We start from the raw sequence: 15,401 nt of genomic DNA on the forward strand, positions 1-15,401 counted from the left end.
ATTGAGATCAAATGTTTCATCGATGAAAACATTAGCAGAATTTCGGCCAAAATCCATCTTCTCCCACTCCCCGGCATTGGGCTTCCTCTCGCTACCATATTTGGAAGTGCGTGGAATCACCAAGCGGATGCTTCACATTTAACCATCCAGTGAAATATCTGCCTCATTGTTGTGGCCTGACTGCTACTTCCGTGAAGGGGTGGGTGTGTTCCTAATCGTTGTCAAGTTGCTGATGCTGCAGCGTTGTGGAACTTTGCAGACAGAAATGTCATGACTCTAGCTGATGTGATCGCTTATTACATATACCAGAGAAGTATATATGTTCTTAATCATATATATCTATCTGAACGTTGGCCAACGTTGTCTCCTGCTGAAAGTGGCCGTGATAAAATGTGGACTGGCTAATGGATAAATGTATTAACTCAACGTTTGAAGCAAGAGCTGTTTGTCCCACCGAGTTCATCCAATAACCATTTATTTTATACACTTTTTTTCTACATGGACTTTTATGTTGTGTGTGTGAGTCCCTCCCATTTTCTAAAAGGCTATACTGCCTTTAGGTTCTCATTCCTCCTGTTGTCACTGTAACCTGTCCAAATGGGAATAATGATGCTGCAAATGCATTTGATAAGAACAAATATTTAATTGTGTTTATCCACATTAACATATGCATCACAATCTGGCTTCTGGGCCCAGAAAGACTATTTCTAGACTAAAAAGGACTTCTCCACACCGCATACGCCACATGTAAAAATAAGTTCTTTATATAAATAATGGGGCCAATGTGTGACATTTGGATCAAGATATCAAAATGGTTTGAAACTAAACTAAAAATTATTTTCAAGCAGTTTCACATGTATTTAGAGTAATAAAAGTGAATATATGCAAATTGGCCCATAACTCCACCTATACAACAGCATTGGACTATAATCCTTTAAGCAGGGTTCATAAAGACATTGGCAAGTCAAATTCAAGGACTTTCAGGGACTTTTTCAAGCAATAAATTGTAATTTTCAAGGACCTCCAATTGTACATATAGGGCTTAAAATGTACTGAACAAAAATATAAACACAACAATTTCAAAGATTTTACTGTGTTACAGTTCTAATAAGGAAATTAGTAAATTGAAATTGATTAGGCCCTAATCTATGGACTTCACATGACTGGGCTGGGGTGCAGCCATGGGTCAGGCGCAGCCAATCAGAGTTGTTTCCACACAAAAGGGCTTTATTAGACATGTAAACTCCTCTGAAGAAGCCGGATGTGGAGGTCTTGGGCTGGCATGGTTACACGTGGTCTGCGGTTGCGAGGCCGGTTAAACGTACTGCCAAATTCTATAAAACAATGTTGGAGATGGCTTATGGGAGAGAAATTAACATTAAATTCCCTGGCAGCAGCTCTGCTGGACATTCTTGCAGTCAGCGTGACAATTGCACACTCTCTCAAAACATCTGTGGCATTGTGTTGTGTGACAAAACTTCACATTTTATAGTATCCTTTTGTCCCCAGCACAAGGTGCACCTGTGTAATGATCATGCCGTTTAATCAGCTTCTCGATTTGCCACACCTGTCAGGTCGATGGACTATCTTGGCGAAGGAGAAATGCTCACTAAAAGGGAGGTAAACAAATTTGTGAGAAATAAGCTTTTTGTGCGTATGGAACATTTATGGGATCTTTTATATCAGCTCATGGAACATGAGACCAATACTTCACATGTTGCATTCATATTTATGTTCATTGTAGAACCCCTCCCTCCAAAACTTTGACTTCAACTGTAGGTTTTATATCAACTTGTGAATTGTATTGAATATAGCTACGATCTCCCCTTATTTCTTCATGTAATTACATAATACATTGATAATATTCTGGCTTTTTTTTGTTATCAACAGCTGTATCAAGTTGTCCTGTGTAGGAAATCCTCAGCGGTACCATAGTTAGACCCTTCTGCATACAGTATGCTGCCACCACCACACAAATACACCTTGGGCAGTATGGCTTTACATATAGGAAAATACACAGAAACTGCGTGTCCAATTCAAATCCCCGATCACATCAAAGCGACTTCATGGCATTGTTGGCTAGTACCATTGGCGTTAGTTAAGTGTCCCATTGACATCAAGACATCTCTTCTAATCCTTAGTCTGAGTTGTTTAGATAATGGCTTGTTGAGTGTCTGGGTCTTTGAACCACTCTGGTTCCTTGTGTCCCTCAACCCACTGGGGCTGTTCCTTCATGGCAACGATCAGCTCATTCGCTGTCGGACCGCCCCTTCGTCACTCCGCCTTCCATTCCACTGTTGCCTGGCAAGAGAGCAGAAAATTCTGGGGGTCAAATAGAACATTACAAATTTCAAATCCGATATTTGTTTCATTTGTAGAATAGTTTGTAATTTCATTATAATTCCAATTAGCTTCCTCTCCCCTTCCTTCCTCTCCTCCCTGTCATTCCTTTCCCTGACCTATAATTCCTTACAATCAAATGCCGACCGCATTATCTACCAAGAAAATTCTCTTCGATTATAATTACAGCCGTGTATATCCCGCCCCAATCCGACATATCGACGGCCCTGAAAGAACTTCATTGGACTCTGTAAACCACATATCCTGAGGCTGTATTTATTGTAGCTGGGGATTTTAACAAGGCTCATCTGAAAACAAGGCTTCCTAAATTTTTTCAGCATATTGAATTCGCGACCCGGGCTGGCAAAATTCTGGATCATTGCTACTCTAATTTCCACGATGCACACAAAGCCCTCCTTCGCCCTCCTTTCGGCAAATCTGACCATGACTCCAATGTGTTGCTCCCAGCCTATACAGAAACTAAAACAGGAAACGCCCGTGCTCAGGTCTGTTCAACAGTGGTGCGACCAATCTGATCACACGGACTGGGATGTGTTCCGGATAGCCTCAGACAACAACATTGATGTATACTCTGATTCGGTGAGCGAGTTTATTAACAAGTGCATCGGTGATGTTGTACCCACGGGAACTAATAAAACCTTCCCCGACCAGAAACCGTGGATTGATGGCAGCATTCGCGCAAAACTGAAAACGTGAACCACTGCTTTTAATCATGGCAAGGTGACTGAAAACATGACCGAATACAAACAGTGTAGCTATTCCCTTCACAAGACAATCAAACAAGCTAAGCGTCAATATAGAAACAAAGTAGAGTCTCAATTCAACGGCTCAGACACGAGAAGTATGTGACAGGGTCTACAGTAAATCACGGATTACAATCACGGATTACAATCCCTAGCCGTGTCCTAAGAGCATGCGCAGACCAGCTGGCTGGTGTGTTTACGGACATATTCAATCAATCCCTATCGCAGTCTGCTGTTCCCACATGCTTTGAGGGCCACCATTGTTCCTGCTCCCAAGAAAGCTAAGGTAACTGAGCTAAACGACTATCGCCCCCATAGCACTCACTTCCATCATCATGAAGTGCTTTGAGACTAGTCAAAGATCATATCACCTCCACCCTACCTGACACCCTAGACCCACTCCAATTTGCTTACTGCCTCAATAGGTCCACAGACGACACAATCGCAATCACACTGCCCTAACCCATCTTGACAAGAGCAATACCTATGAAAAAATGCTGTTCATCGATTACAGCTCAGCATTTATCAACATAGTACCCTCCAATCTCATCATTAAGCTCGAAACCCTGGGTCGACACCACCCTGTGCAACTGGGTCCTGGACTTTGACGGGCCGCCCCCAGGTGGTGAGGGTAGGAAACAACATCCCGCTAATCCTCAACACTGCGGCCCCACAAGGGTGCGTTCTCAGCCCTCGCCTGTACTCCCTGTTCACCCATGACTGCGTGGCCATGCACGCCTCCAACTCAATCATCAAGTTTGCAGACGACACTACAGTGGTAGGCTTGACGAGACGGCCTACTGGGAGGAGGTGAGGGCCCTCGGAGTGTGGTGTCAGGAAAATAACCTCACAATCAACGTCAACAAAACAAAGGAGATGATCGTGGACTTCAAGAAACAGCATAGGGAGCACCCCCCTATCCACATCGATGGGACAGCAGTGGAGAAGATGGAAAGTTAAGTTCCTCGGCGTACACATCACGGACAAACTGAAATGGTCCACCCACACAGACAGCGCTGGTGAAGAAGCCGCAGCAGCGCCTCTTCAACCTCAGGAGGCTGAAGAAATGTAGCTTGTCACCTAAAACACTGACAAACTTTTACAGATGCACAATCGAGAGCATCCTGTCGGGCTATATCACCGCCTGGTACAGCAGCTGCTCCGCCCACTACCGTAAGGCTCTCCAGAGGGTAATGAAGTCTGCACGACGCATCACAGGGGGAAAACTACCTGCCCTCCAGGACGCCTACACCACCCGATGTCACAGGAAGGCCAAAAAGATCATCAACAACCATCCGAGACACTGCCTGTTCACCCCGCTATCATCCAGAAGGCGAGGTCAGTACAGGTGCATCAAAGCTGGGACCGAGAGACTGAAAAACAGCTTCTATCTCAAGGCCATTAGACTGTTAAACAGCCATCACTAACATTGAGTGGCTGCTGACAACATACAGACTCAATCTCTAACCACTTTAATAATTGGATGTAACAAATGTATCACCAGTCACTTAAACAATGGCACTTTATATAATGTTTACATACCCTACATTACTCATCTCATATGTATATACTCTACACCATCTACTGCCTCTTACCTATGCTCTTCAGGCATCACTCAGCCATATATTTACACTTGTGTATAAGGTAGCTGTTGTGAAATTGTTAGATTTTACTTCACGGTCAGAACTAGAAGCACAAGCATTTTGCTACACTTGCATTAACATCTGCTAACCATGTATATGTGACTATTAAAATTTTATTTGATTCAGACTCACCTGTCATCTCAGTGGCACTGGTCTGGCATCAGCCTGGGTCTGGAGAAGCTGGACTGGGGACTTAGGCCTTGCTGCTGGACTAGGGACTTGGGCCTTGCTGCTGGCCTCCCCAGCGGCAGGGTTAGCATTAGCAATATGGCTAGCTTTAGCAATAGGGTTGTCATTAGCTTCAGCATTAAGGCCAGCATTATCATTGGAGATATTGTCACTAGCATTGGAGGGAGCTGTGTTGCTCCTCTTTCCGTCTGTGACATCAGTCTTCACCAGACACAGCATCTGAAGCAGTCCCATGGCATCAAAGTCCTCACCCTCACATACCCCCCTCCTTCTTAGCAACTCCAACACCTACAACACAGAACTATACAGTTATATACACACACACACGCAAATGTTGTGACGAAGGTATGACATTGCCTCTTCCCCTTCAGGAGGTTGAAAAGATTTGGCAGGGCCCTCATATCCTCAAAATGTTAACACAGCTGCACCATTGGGAGCATCTTGACTGGCTGCATCACTGCTTAGTAAGGCAACTGCACTGGGGCCAAGCTCCCTGCCATCCAGGACCTTTCTATCAGGCGGTGTGAAAGGAAGGCCTGGAAAATTTTTGACTCCAGCCACCCAAGCCATAGACTGTTCTTTCTGCTTCCACACAGCAACCGGTACCGGAGCAAAAAGTCTGACATCAACAGGCTCCTGAACATCTTCAATACCCAGGCAATGAGACTGCTAAATAGCTATTTAATGGCTTCAAAAACCCTTCTATTTTTTTCACACTACACACTCAGACTTAATTTGCCCGCACACACATTCATATGGACTACACACAGGCACTCAGATACAATCATACGCACTGCTGCTACTCTGTTTAACATGTACAATACCAGTCAACAGTTTGTACACCTACCCATTCAAGGGTCTTTATTTTTACTATTTTCTAGAATAATAGTGAAGATGTCAAAACTATGAAATAATCATGTAGTAACCAAAAGAAAGTGTTAAACAAATCAAAATATACTTCATATTTTAGATTCTACAAAGTAGCCACCCTTTGCCTTGACAGCTTTGCATACTCTTGGCATTCTCTCAACCAGCTTCACCTGGAATACTTTTCCAGTCTTGAAGGAGTTCCACTTGTTGGCTGCTTTTCCTTCACTCTGTGATCCAACTCATCTCAAACCATCTCAATTGGGTTGAGGTTAGACGATTGTGGAGGCCAGGTCATCTGATGCAGTACTCCATCACTCTCCTTCTTGGTCAAATAGCCCTTACACAGCCTGGAGGTGTGTTTTGGGTCATTGTCCTGTTGAAAAACAAATGAAAATCCCACTAAGTGCAATCCAGATGGGATGGCGTATTGCTGCAGAATGATGTGGTAGCCATGCTGGTTAAGTGTGCCTTGAATTCTAAATAAATCACTGACAGTGTCACCAGCAAAGCACCAACACACCTCTTCCTCCATGCTTCACAGTGGGAACCACACATGCGGAGATCATCCGTTCACCTACTCTGCGTCTCACAAAGACACAGTGGTTGGAACCAAAATCCTCAAATTTGGACTCATAAGACCAAAGGACAGAATTCCACCGGTCTAATGTCCATTACTCGTGTTTCGTGGCCCAAGCAAGTCGCTTCCTTCTTAATGGTGTCCTTTAGTAGTGGGTTCTTTGCAGCAATTCGACCACAAAGGTCCAATTCATGCAGTCTCCTCTGAACAGATGACGTTGAGATGTGTCTGTTACTTGAACTCTGAATCATTTATCTGGGCTGCAGTTAACTCTAATGAACTGATCCTCTGCAGCAATTACAGATCCTCTGTAACTCTGGGTCTTCCTTTCCTGTTGCGTTCCTCCTGAGAGCCAGTGTTATCATAGCGCTTGGTGGTTTTTGATACTGCACTTGAAGAAACTTTCAAAGTTCTTGAAATTTTCCAGATTGACTGACCTTCGTGTGTTAAAGTAATGATGGACTATTGTTTATCTTTGCTTATTTTTATTAATATAAAAAATATATATATTACACCTTTATTTAACCAGGTAGGCCAGTTGAGAACAAGTTCTCATTTACAACTGCGACCTGACCAAGATAAAGCAAAGCAGTGTGACAAAAACAACAGAGTTGCAAACAAACATATAGTCAATAACACAAAGGAAAAGAAAAATAGAATGATCTATGTACAGTGTGTGCAAATGTAGAAGAGTAGGGAGGTAGGCAATAAACAGGCCATAGAGGCAAATAATAATTACACCTTAGCATTAATACTGGAGTGATATATGTGCAGATGATGTGCACGTAGAGATACTGGGGTGCAAAATGTAATTAATAATATGGGGATGAGGTAGTTGTGTGTGCTATTTACAGATTCACTGTACCTGTACACAGCCTTCGGTAAGCTGCTCTGACAGCTGATGCTTAAAGTTAGTGAGGGAGATATAAGACTCCAGCTTCAGAGATTATTGCAATTCATTCCAGTCATTGACAGCAGAGAACTGGGAGGAAAGGTGGCCAAAGGAAGTGTTGGCTTTGGGGATGACCAATGCAATATATCTGCTGGAGTGCGTGCTACGGGTGAGTGTTGCTATGGTGACCAGTGAGCTGAGATAAGGCGGGGCTTTACTTAGCAAAGACTTATAGATGACCTGGCGCCGGTGAGTTTGGCAACGGATATGTAGTGAGGGCCAGCCAACGAGAGCATAGAGGTCGCTGTGGTGAGTAGTATATGTGGCTTTGGTGATAAAACGGACGGCACTGTAATAGCAAACTGGATGTAGTCTGAGTAGAGTTTTGGGTGCTATTTTATAAATGACATGGCCGAAGTCAAGGATCGGTAGGATAGTCAGTTTTATGAGGGTATGTTTGGCGGCATGAGTGAAGGAGGCTTTGTTGCGAAATAGGAAGCCGATTCCAGATTTAATATTGGATTGGAGATTCTTAATGTCAGTCTGGAAGAAGAGTTCACAGTCTAACCAGACACTTAGGTATTTGTAGTTGTCCACATATTCTAAGTCAGAACCGTCTAGAGTAGTGATGCTAGTCAGGCGGGTGGCAATCGGTTGAAGAGCATGCACTTAGTTTTACTATCATTTAAAAGCAGTTGGGGGCCACGGTGTTGTATGGCGTTGAAGCTTGTTTGGAGGTTTGTTAGCACAGTGTCCAAAGAAGGGCCAGATGTCTACAGAATGGTGTCGTCATGCGTAGAGGTGGATCAGAGAATCACCAGCTGCAGGAGCAACATCGATGATATATACAGAGAAAAGTGTCCGCACGAGAATTGAGCCCTGTGGCACCCCCATAGAGACCGCCAGAGGTCCGGACAACAGGCCCTCCGATTTGACACACTGAACTCTATCTGAGAAGTAGTTGGTGAACCTGGCGAGGCAGTCATTTGAGAAGCCATGGCTATTGAGTATGCCGATAAGAATGCGATGATTGACAGAATCAAAAGCCTTGGCCAGGTCAATGAAGAAAGCTGCACAGTACGGTCTTTAAATCGATGGCGGTTATGATATCGTTTAGGACCTTGAGCGTGGCTGGGGTGCACCCATGACCACCTCGGAAACCAGATTGCATAGTCTATTAACTTGGCTTTCGAAGATTTTAGAAAGGCAGGGCAGTATGGATATAGGTCTATAACAGTTTGGGTCTAAGGAGAGGGGGATGACTGCGGCAGCTTTCCAATCTTTGGGAATCTCAGACGATACGAAAGAGGTTGAATGGGCTAGTAATAGGGGTTGCAACAATTTCTGGGGATCATTTTAGAAAGAGAGGGTCCAGATTGTCTAGCCCAGCTGATTTGTAGGGATCCAGATTTTGCAGCTCTTTCAGAACATTAGCTGTTTGAATTTGGGTGGAGAAGTGGGGGAGGTTTGGGCAAGTTGCTGTGGGGGGTGGAGGGCTGTTGACCAGGGTAGGGTTAGCCAGGTGGAAAGCATGGCCAGCCATGGAAAAATGCTTATTGAAATTATCAATTATCGTAGATTTATCGGTGGTGACCGTGTTTCCTATCCTAGGTGCAGTGGAAAGCTGGGAGGAGGTGCTCTTATTATCCATGGATTTTACAGTGTCCCAAAACCTTTTGGAATTAGTGCTACAGGATGCAAATTTCTACTTGAAAAAGCTAGCCTTAGCTTTCCTAACTGACAGAGTATATTGGTCCCTGACTTCCCTGAAAAGCTGCATATCGCGGGGGCTATTCGATGCTAATGCAAAACGCCACAGGATGTTTTTGTGCTGGTCGAGGGCAGTCAAGTCTGGGGTGAACCAAGGGCTATATCTGTTCTTAGTTCTACATTTCTATTTAAGATGGAGAGGAAAGCACTTCTGAAGAGTAACCAGGCATCCTCTACTGATGGGATGAGGTAAATATCTTTCCAGGATACCCGGGCCAGGTCGGTTAGAAAGGCCTGCTTGCTGAAGTGTTTTAGGGAGCATTTGACAGTGATGAATGGTGGTTGTTTGAGCTGTTCTTTCCATAATATGGACTTGGTCTTTTACCAAATAGTGCTATCTTCTGAATTACCACCCGTCTTGTCACAACACAACTGATTGGCTCAAACGCATTAAGGAAAGAAATTCCCCAAATAATCTTTTAACAAGGCACACCTGCTAATTGAAATGCATTCCAGGTGACTACTTCATGAAGCTGGTTGAGAGAATGCCAAGAGTGTGCAAAGCTGTCATCAAGGCAAAAGGTGGCTACTTTGAAGATTTTCAAATGTAAACTATATTTTTTGGTTGCTACATGACTCCATGTGTTATTTCATAGTTTTGATGTCTTGACTTGTATTCTACAATGTAGAAAAATAAAGAAAAAACCCTGGAATAAGTTGTGTCCAAACTTTTGACTGGTACTGCATGTCCTGATGCCTAATCACATTAACCCTATACATATCTACCCCCACCACTCCAGAATCCCTGCACATTATAAATGTGGTATTGGCACTGACCCTGCAACTGACTGTATATAGCTTACTTACTTACGTTCTTCTTATTTCTTATGTTTCTGTTCTACTTGACTATTCTCTATCGTACTACTGATACTCATTACAGCATTGTTAGGGAAGTGCAAGCAAGATTCACTGTACTTGTGCATGTGACAATAAAAACTTCACACACACACCTTCAAGTACTTGTAGGACTTGAGCTCGCTGAGGTTTTCTTCCAGGAAAAGGAAGTAGAGTGTCAGGTCATCCCATTGCCCCTGGGGTAGCGGCAGAACACTGGTGGTAGGCAGTGATTGGTAGGACTCCAGGAAATGGGTGTGTGATTGGAAGAAAGGGCGCAGAGTGGAGTATATCACCACGGGAACCAGCATGGCATACACCAGCAGGTTAACAAAGCTGAAATCACAATCCAGTCAACTTCATTTAAAAAGGGAACAACAATTACTTGCTAAAAAGGTGGCATAAAAACCTTAGCAAAGTGAAAACGCCCACGGCGACCAGCTTGCACTGTAATTGGTCGGGGATCGAGGTGTCATTGGCCAGGAGTCCGGTGCGTAGGGAACAGCCGAACTGTGGGGATTATCACAATTTACGACCAATTAGTTTAGCCAGATAACTCACATCATAAATTAGGGTCAGTTATGACTAGACCCACTTGGTCAGTGGGTCAGGGTTAGTTACCTGGTCAGTGAGGGATGCGAGGCAGAGGTAGTAGCCCAGGTAGACACAGGCCAAAAGCAAGGTGAGCAGGTTGAGGCCTCGACACAGCAGGTAGCGCCACAACAACACAACACTGCTCCTCTTGGTCAGCAGATACTGCGCCACCACCGGGTACATGAAACACCCCTCAGTAGGGTCAGACGCACCACTGTAGAGAGGGAGAGAGAGTGGGTTAGCAGTGATGGAGGTCAGGCCCATAGTACTGTCTGGAATGGAATTAATGGAACAGTATCAAACACTTCAAACGGTCTTCATGTGTATTACACCAGCTCTGACGTTCCTCGGATGTGACAGGGCTTGCAAACTATTACGGACTACAAAGGGAAAAGTAGTAAGTAACATGAGCCTACCAGACGAGATAAATGCATTTTATGCTCGCTTCGAGGCAAGCAACACTGAAGCATGCATAAGAGAAACAGCTGTTCCAGACGACTGTGTGATCACGCTCTCCGTAGCCGATGTGAGCAAGACCTTTAAACAGGTCAACATTCACAGACAGATTACCAGGACGTGTACTCAGAGCATGCACAGACCAACTGGCAAGTGTCTTCACCTACATTTTCAACCTCTCCCTGACCGAGTCTGTAATACCTACATGTTTCAAGCAGACCACCATAGTCCCTATGCCCAGGAAAGTGAAGGTAACCTGCCTAAATGACTACCGCCCCGTAGCACTCACGTTGGTAGGCATGAAGTGCAATGAAAGGCTGGTCATCGCTCACATCAACGCCACCTTCCCGGAAACCCTAGACACACCAATTCACATACCGCCCCAACAGATCCACAAATGAAGCACTCTCCCAACTGGACAAAAGGAACACCTATGTGAGAAGTCTGTTTATTGACTACAGCTCAGCGTTCAACACCATAGTGCCCACAAAGCTAATCACTAAGCTAAGGACCCTTGGACTAAACACCTCCCTCTGCAACTGAATCCTGGACTTCCTGACGGGCTGCCTCCAGGTGGTAAAGATAGGCAACAACACATTTGCCACGCTGATCCTCAGGGGTGTGTGCTTAGTCCTCTCCTGTACACCCACGACTGTGTAGCCAAGCACAACTCCAACAACATAATTAAGTTTGCTGACGACAACAGTGGTAACGATATGGCAGCCTATAAATCAAATCAAATTTTATTTGTCACATACACATGGTTAGCAGATGTTAATGCGAGTGTAGCGAAATGCTTGTGCTTCAGTTCCGACAATGCAGTAATAACCAACAAGTAATCTAACTAACAATTCCAAAACTAATATCTTATACACAGTGTAAGGGGATAAAGAATATGTACATACAGATATGAATGAGTGATGGTGAAGAGCAGCATAGGCAAGATACAGTAGATGGTATCGAGTACAGTATATACATATGAGATAAGTATGTAAACAAAGTGGCATAGTTAAAGTGGCTAGTGATACATGTATTACATAAGGATGCAGTAGATGATAGAGTATAGTATATGCGTATACATATGAGATGAATAATGTAGGGTATGTAAACATTATAATAGGTAGCATTGTTTAAAGTGGCTAGTGATATATTTTACATCCTTTCCCATCAATTCCCATCAATTCCCATTATTGAAGTGGCTGGAGTTGAGTCAGTGTGTTGGCAGCAGCCACTCAATGTTAGTGGTTGCTGTTTAACAGTCTGATGGCCTTGAGATAGAAGCTGTTTTTCAGTCTCTCGGTCCCAGCTTTGATGCACCTGTACTGACCTCGTCTTCTGGATGATAGCGGGGTGAACAGGCAGTGGCTCGGGTGGGTGTTGTCCTTGATGATCTTTATGGCCTTCCTGTAACATCGGGTGGTGTAGGTGTCCTGGAGCGCAGGTAGTTTGCCCCCGGTGATACGTTGTGCAGACCTCACTACCCTCTGGAGAGCCTTACGGTTGTGGGCGGAGCAGTTGCCGTACCAGGCGGTGATACAGCCCGCCAGGATGCTCTCGATTGTGCCTCTGTAGAAGTTTGTGAGTGTTTTTGGTGACAAGCCAAATTTCTTCAGCCTCCTGAGGTTGAAGAGGCGCTGCTGCGCCTTCTTCACGATGCTGTCTGTGTGAGTGGACCAATTTAGTTTGTCTGTGATGTGTATGCCGAGGAACTTAAAACTTACTACCCTCTCCACTACTGTTCCATCGATGTGGATAGGGGGGTGTTCCCTCTGCTGTTTCCTGAAGTCCACAATCATCTCCTTAGTTTTGTTGACGTTGAGTGTGAGGTTATTGTCCTGACACCACACTCCGAGGGCCCTCACCTCCTCCCTGTAGGCCGTCTCGTCGTTGTTGGTAATCAAGCCTACCACTGTTGTGTCGTCCGCTAACTTGATGATTGAGTTGGAGGCGTGCGTTGCCGCGCAGTCGTGGGTGAACAGGGAGTACAGGAGAGGGCTCAGAACGCACCCTTGTGGGGCCCCAGTGTTGAGGATCAGCGGGGTGGAGATGTTGTTGCCTACCCTCACCACCTGGGGGCGGCCCGTCAGGAAGTCCAGTACCCAGTTGCACAGGGCGGGGTCGAGACCCAGGGTCTCGAGCTTGATGACGAGCTTGGAGGGTACTATGGTGTTAAATGCCGAGCTGTAGTCGATGAACAGCATTCTCACATAGGTATTCCTCTTGTCCAGATGGGTTAGGGCAGTGTGCAGTGTGGTTGAGATTGCGTCGTCTGTGGACCTATTTGGGCGGTAAGCAAATTGGAGTGGGTCTAGGGTGTCAGGTAGGGTGGAGGTGACATGGTCCTTGACTAGTCTCTCAAAGCACTTCATGATGACGGAAGTGAGTGCTACAGGGCGGTAGTCGTTTAGCTCAGTTACCTTAGCTTTCTTGGGAACAGAAACAATGGTGGCCCTCTTGAAGCATGTGGGAACAGCAGACTGGTATAGGGATTGATTGAATATGTCCGTAAACACACCAGCCAGCTGGTCTGCGCATGCTCTGAGGGCGCCGCTGGGGATGCCGTCTGGGCCTGCAGCCTTGCGAGGGTTAACACGTTTAAATGTTTTACTCACCTCGGCTGCAGTGAATGAGAGACCGCGGATAGGGTGGTGGTCAGAGACCTGGCCGTGTGGTGTCAGAACAACCTCTCCCTCAACGTGAGCAAGACAGTTCCTTGGTGTCCACATCACAAACAAGATCCTCAAACAAACAAGGTCTCCAGATCCTCAAAAAGTTCTACAGCTGCACCCGAGAGCATCCTGACCGGTTGCATCACCACCTGGTATGGCAATTTCTCAGCATCCGACCGTAAGGCGCTACATAGGGCAGTACGTCACTGGGGCCAAGCTTCCTGCCATCCAGGACCTATATATTAGGCGGTGTCAGAGGAAGGCCCCAAAAAAATTGTCAAAGACCGCAGTCACCGAAGTCATAGACTGTTCTCTCTGCTACCGCACGGCAGCCGGTACCGGAGTGCCAAGTCTAGGTCCAAAAGGGTCCTTAACCGCTTCTAACCCCAAGCCATAAGACTGCTGAATAATTCATCAAAATGGCCACCCAGACTATTTACATTAACACATACCTCACCCCCACCTTTGTTTTTACACTGCTGCTACGCACTGTTTATCATCTAAGCATGGTCACTTTATTTTAGTTTTTATTTAACTAGGCAAGTCAGTTAAGAAAAAATAAATAAATTGTTTTTACAATGACAGCCTACCCTGGCCAAACCCGGATGACGCTGGGCCAATTGTGCGCCGCCCTATGGGACTCCCATATTGTGCAGCCGGATGTGATTCAGCTTGGATTCGAACCAGGGACTGTAGTGGCGGCTCTTGGACTGATATGCAGTACCTTAGACCGCTGCACCACTTGGGAACAAATTTTACCCCTACCTACATAATCAAATTACCTCAACTAACTTGTACCCCCAGACATTGACTTTGTATCGGTACCCCCTGTATATAGACTCTTTATTGTTATTTGTGTTACTTTTTTATTTAGTAAATATTTTCTTAACTCTATTTCTTGAACTGCATTGTTGGTTAAGGGCTTGTAAGTAAGCATTTCACAGTAAGGTTGTATTGTTGTATTCGGAACATGTGCCATAACACTTGATTTGATGACATTCTATTAATTCCATTCCAGCCTTTCAGTCTGTTTGTTGCCTAATGAATCCAACCCAGTCAGCCTACCTGTCTGTGTGTTCCCCAGCAGTGGCCAAGCGTTTAGCCAGAGTGACAGCACGGTTGTAGCAGCGGTCGAGCTCTTCTATGATGAAGCTGAGGTCTGACTGAAGCAGAGGCGAGGCAGAGAAACCCCAGAAAACTGCTGGACTATACATAATTACTGCTACCAACAGCAGGATATAGGGGAAGAACTGGGAAAGGGAGAGAGAGGAGGGTTGGGAAATGGAGAGAGGAAAGAGAAGTCAGAGAGCAAGAGGAGAACGGTTAGGTATTAGTTCTCTGTGTTTGCCCTTGTGTAGCCCTACAGATAGTCTGCAAGTGTACGTTACCTTGTGTTGCCATAACTGTAGTGTTCGAGTGTGTAGGGCTGCCCAGCAGTAGGAGTCCACGTATATGGCCTGGCACCTGGAAAAGTTAGCTGGAGGGAAACAGCTGATCTGAACACCTGAAAGACAGACAGAAACACAAACACACAGATATAATAATCACTCAATTATATCATCATTTATGATTTAATAATTAATTCACCCACACACACACACACACGTGACCTACTCACCCACAGAGACCTCCTGGGCGAAGGCTAGAGAGATGAGGAGGAGAGGGAGTCCCACCGCTACGCACGTCACCATCTTGTCCACGGCTAGTTCAGTGCGCACGGCGGGGTACCTTCCCTGACCCGGCTCCTTCAGGAGGAAATCACTGAACACATACTCTGTAGCGACGTGGGCGATAGCCATCTCT

General features: G+C 45.3%; 1 protein-coding gene across 1 annotated transcript; it reads right to left on the bottom strand.

Moving 5' to 3' along the window:
* Positions 1–640: 640 nt before the first annotated feature.
* Positions 641–15,397, bottom strand: LOC135552821 (pannexin-1-like). Its single transcript, XM_064984689.1, has 8 exons — positions 15,217–15,397; positions 14,987–15,102; positions 14,664–14,848; positions 10,501–10,687; positions 10,289–10,389; positions 9,996–10,215; positions 4,880–5,224; positions 641–2,301 (listed from the first exon to the last, which is right to left on the bottom strand). The coding sequence occupies exons 1-7, from the start codon at positions 15,395–15,397 to the stop codon at positions 4,883–4,885; spliced, it is 1,332 nt and encodes a 443-aa protein (XP_064840761.1). The 3' UTR covers positions 641–2,301; positions 4,880–4,882.
* Between the last annotated feature and the right edge of the window lie 4 nt (positions 15,398–15,401).

The sequence above is a fragment of the Oncorhynchus masou genome, chromosome 13, assembly GCF_036934945.1.
Source record: "Oncorhynchus masou masou isolate Uvic2021 chromosome 13, UVic_Omas_1.1, whole genome shotgun sequence".
Classification (NCBI taxonomy): domain Eukaryota; kingdom Metazoa; phylum Chordata; class Actinopteri; order Salmoniformes; family Salmonidae; genus Oncorhynchus; species Oncorhynchus masou.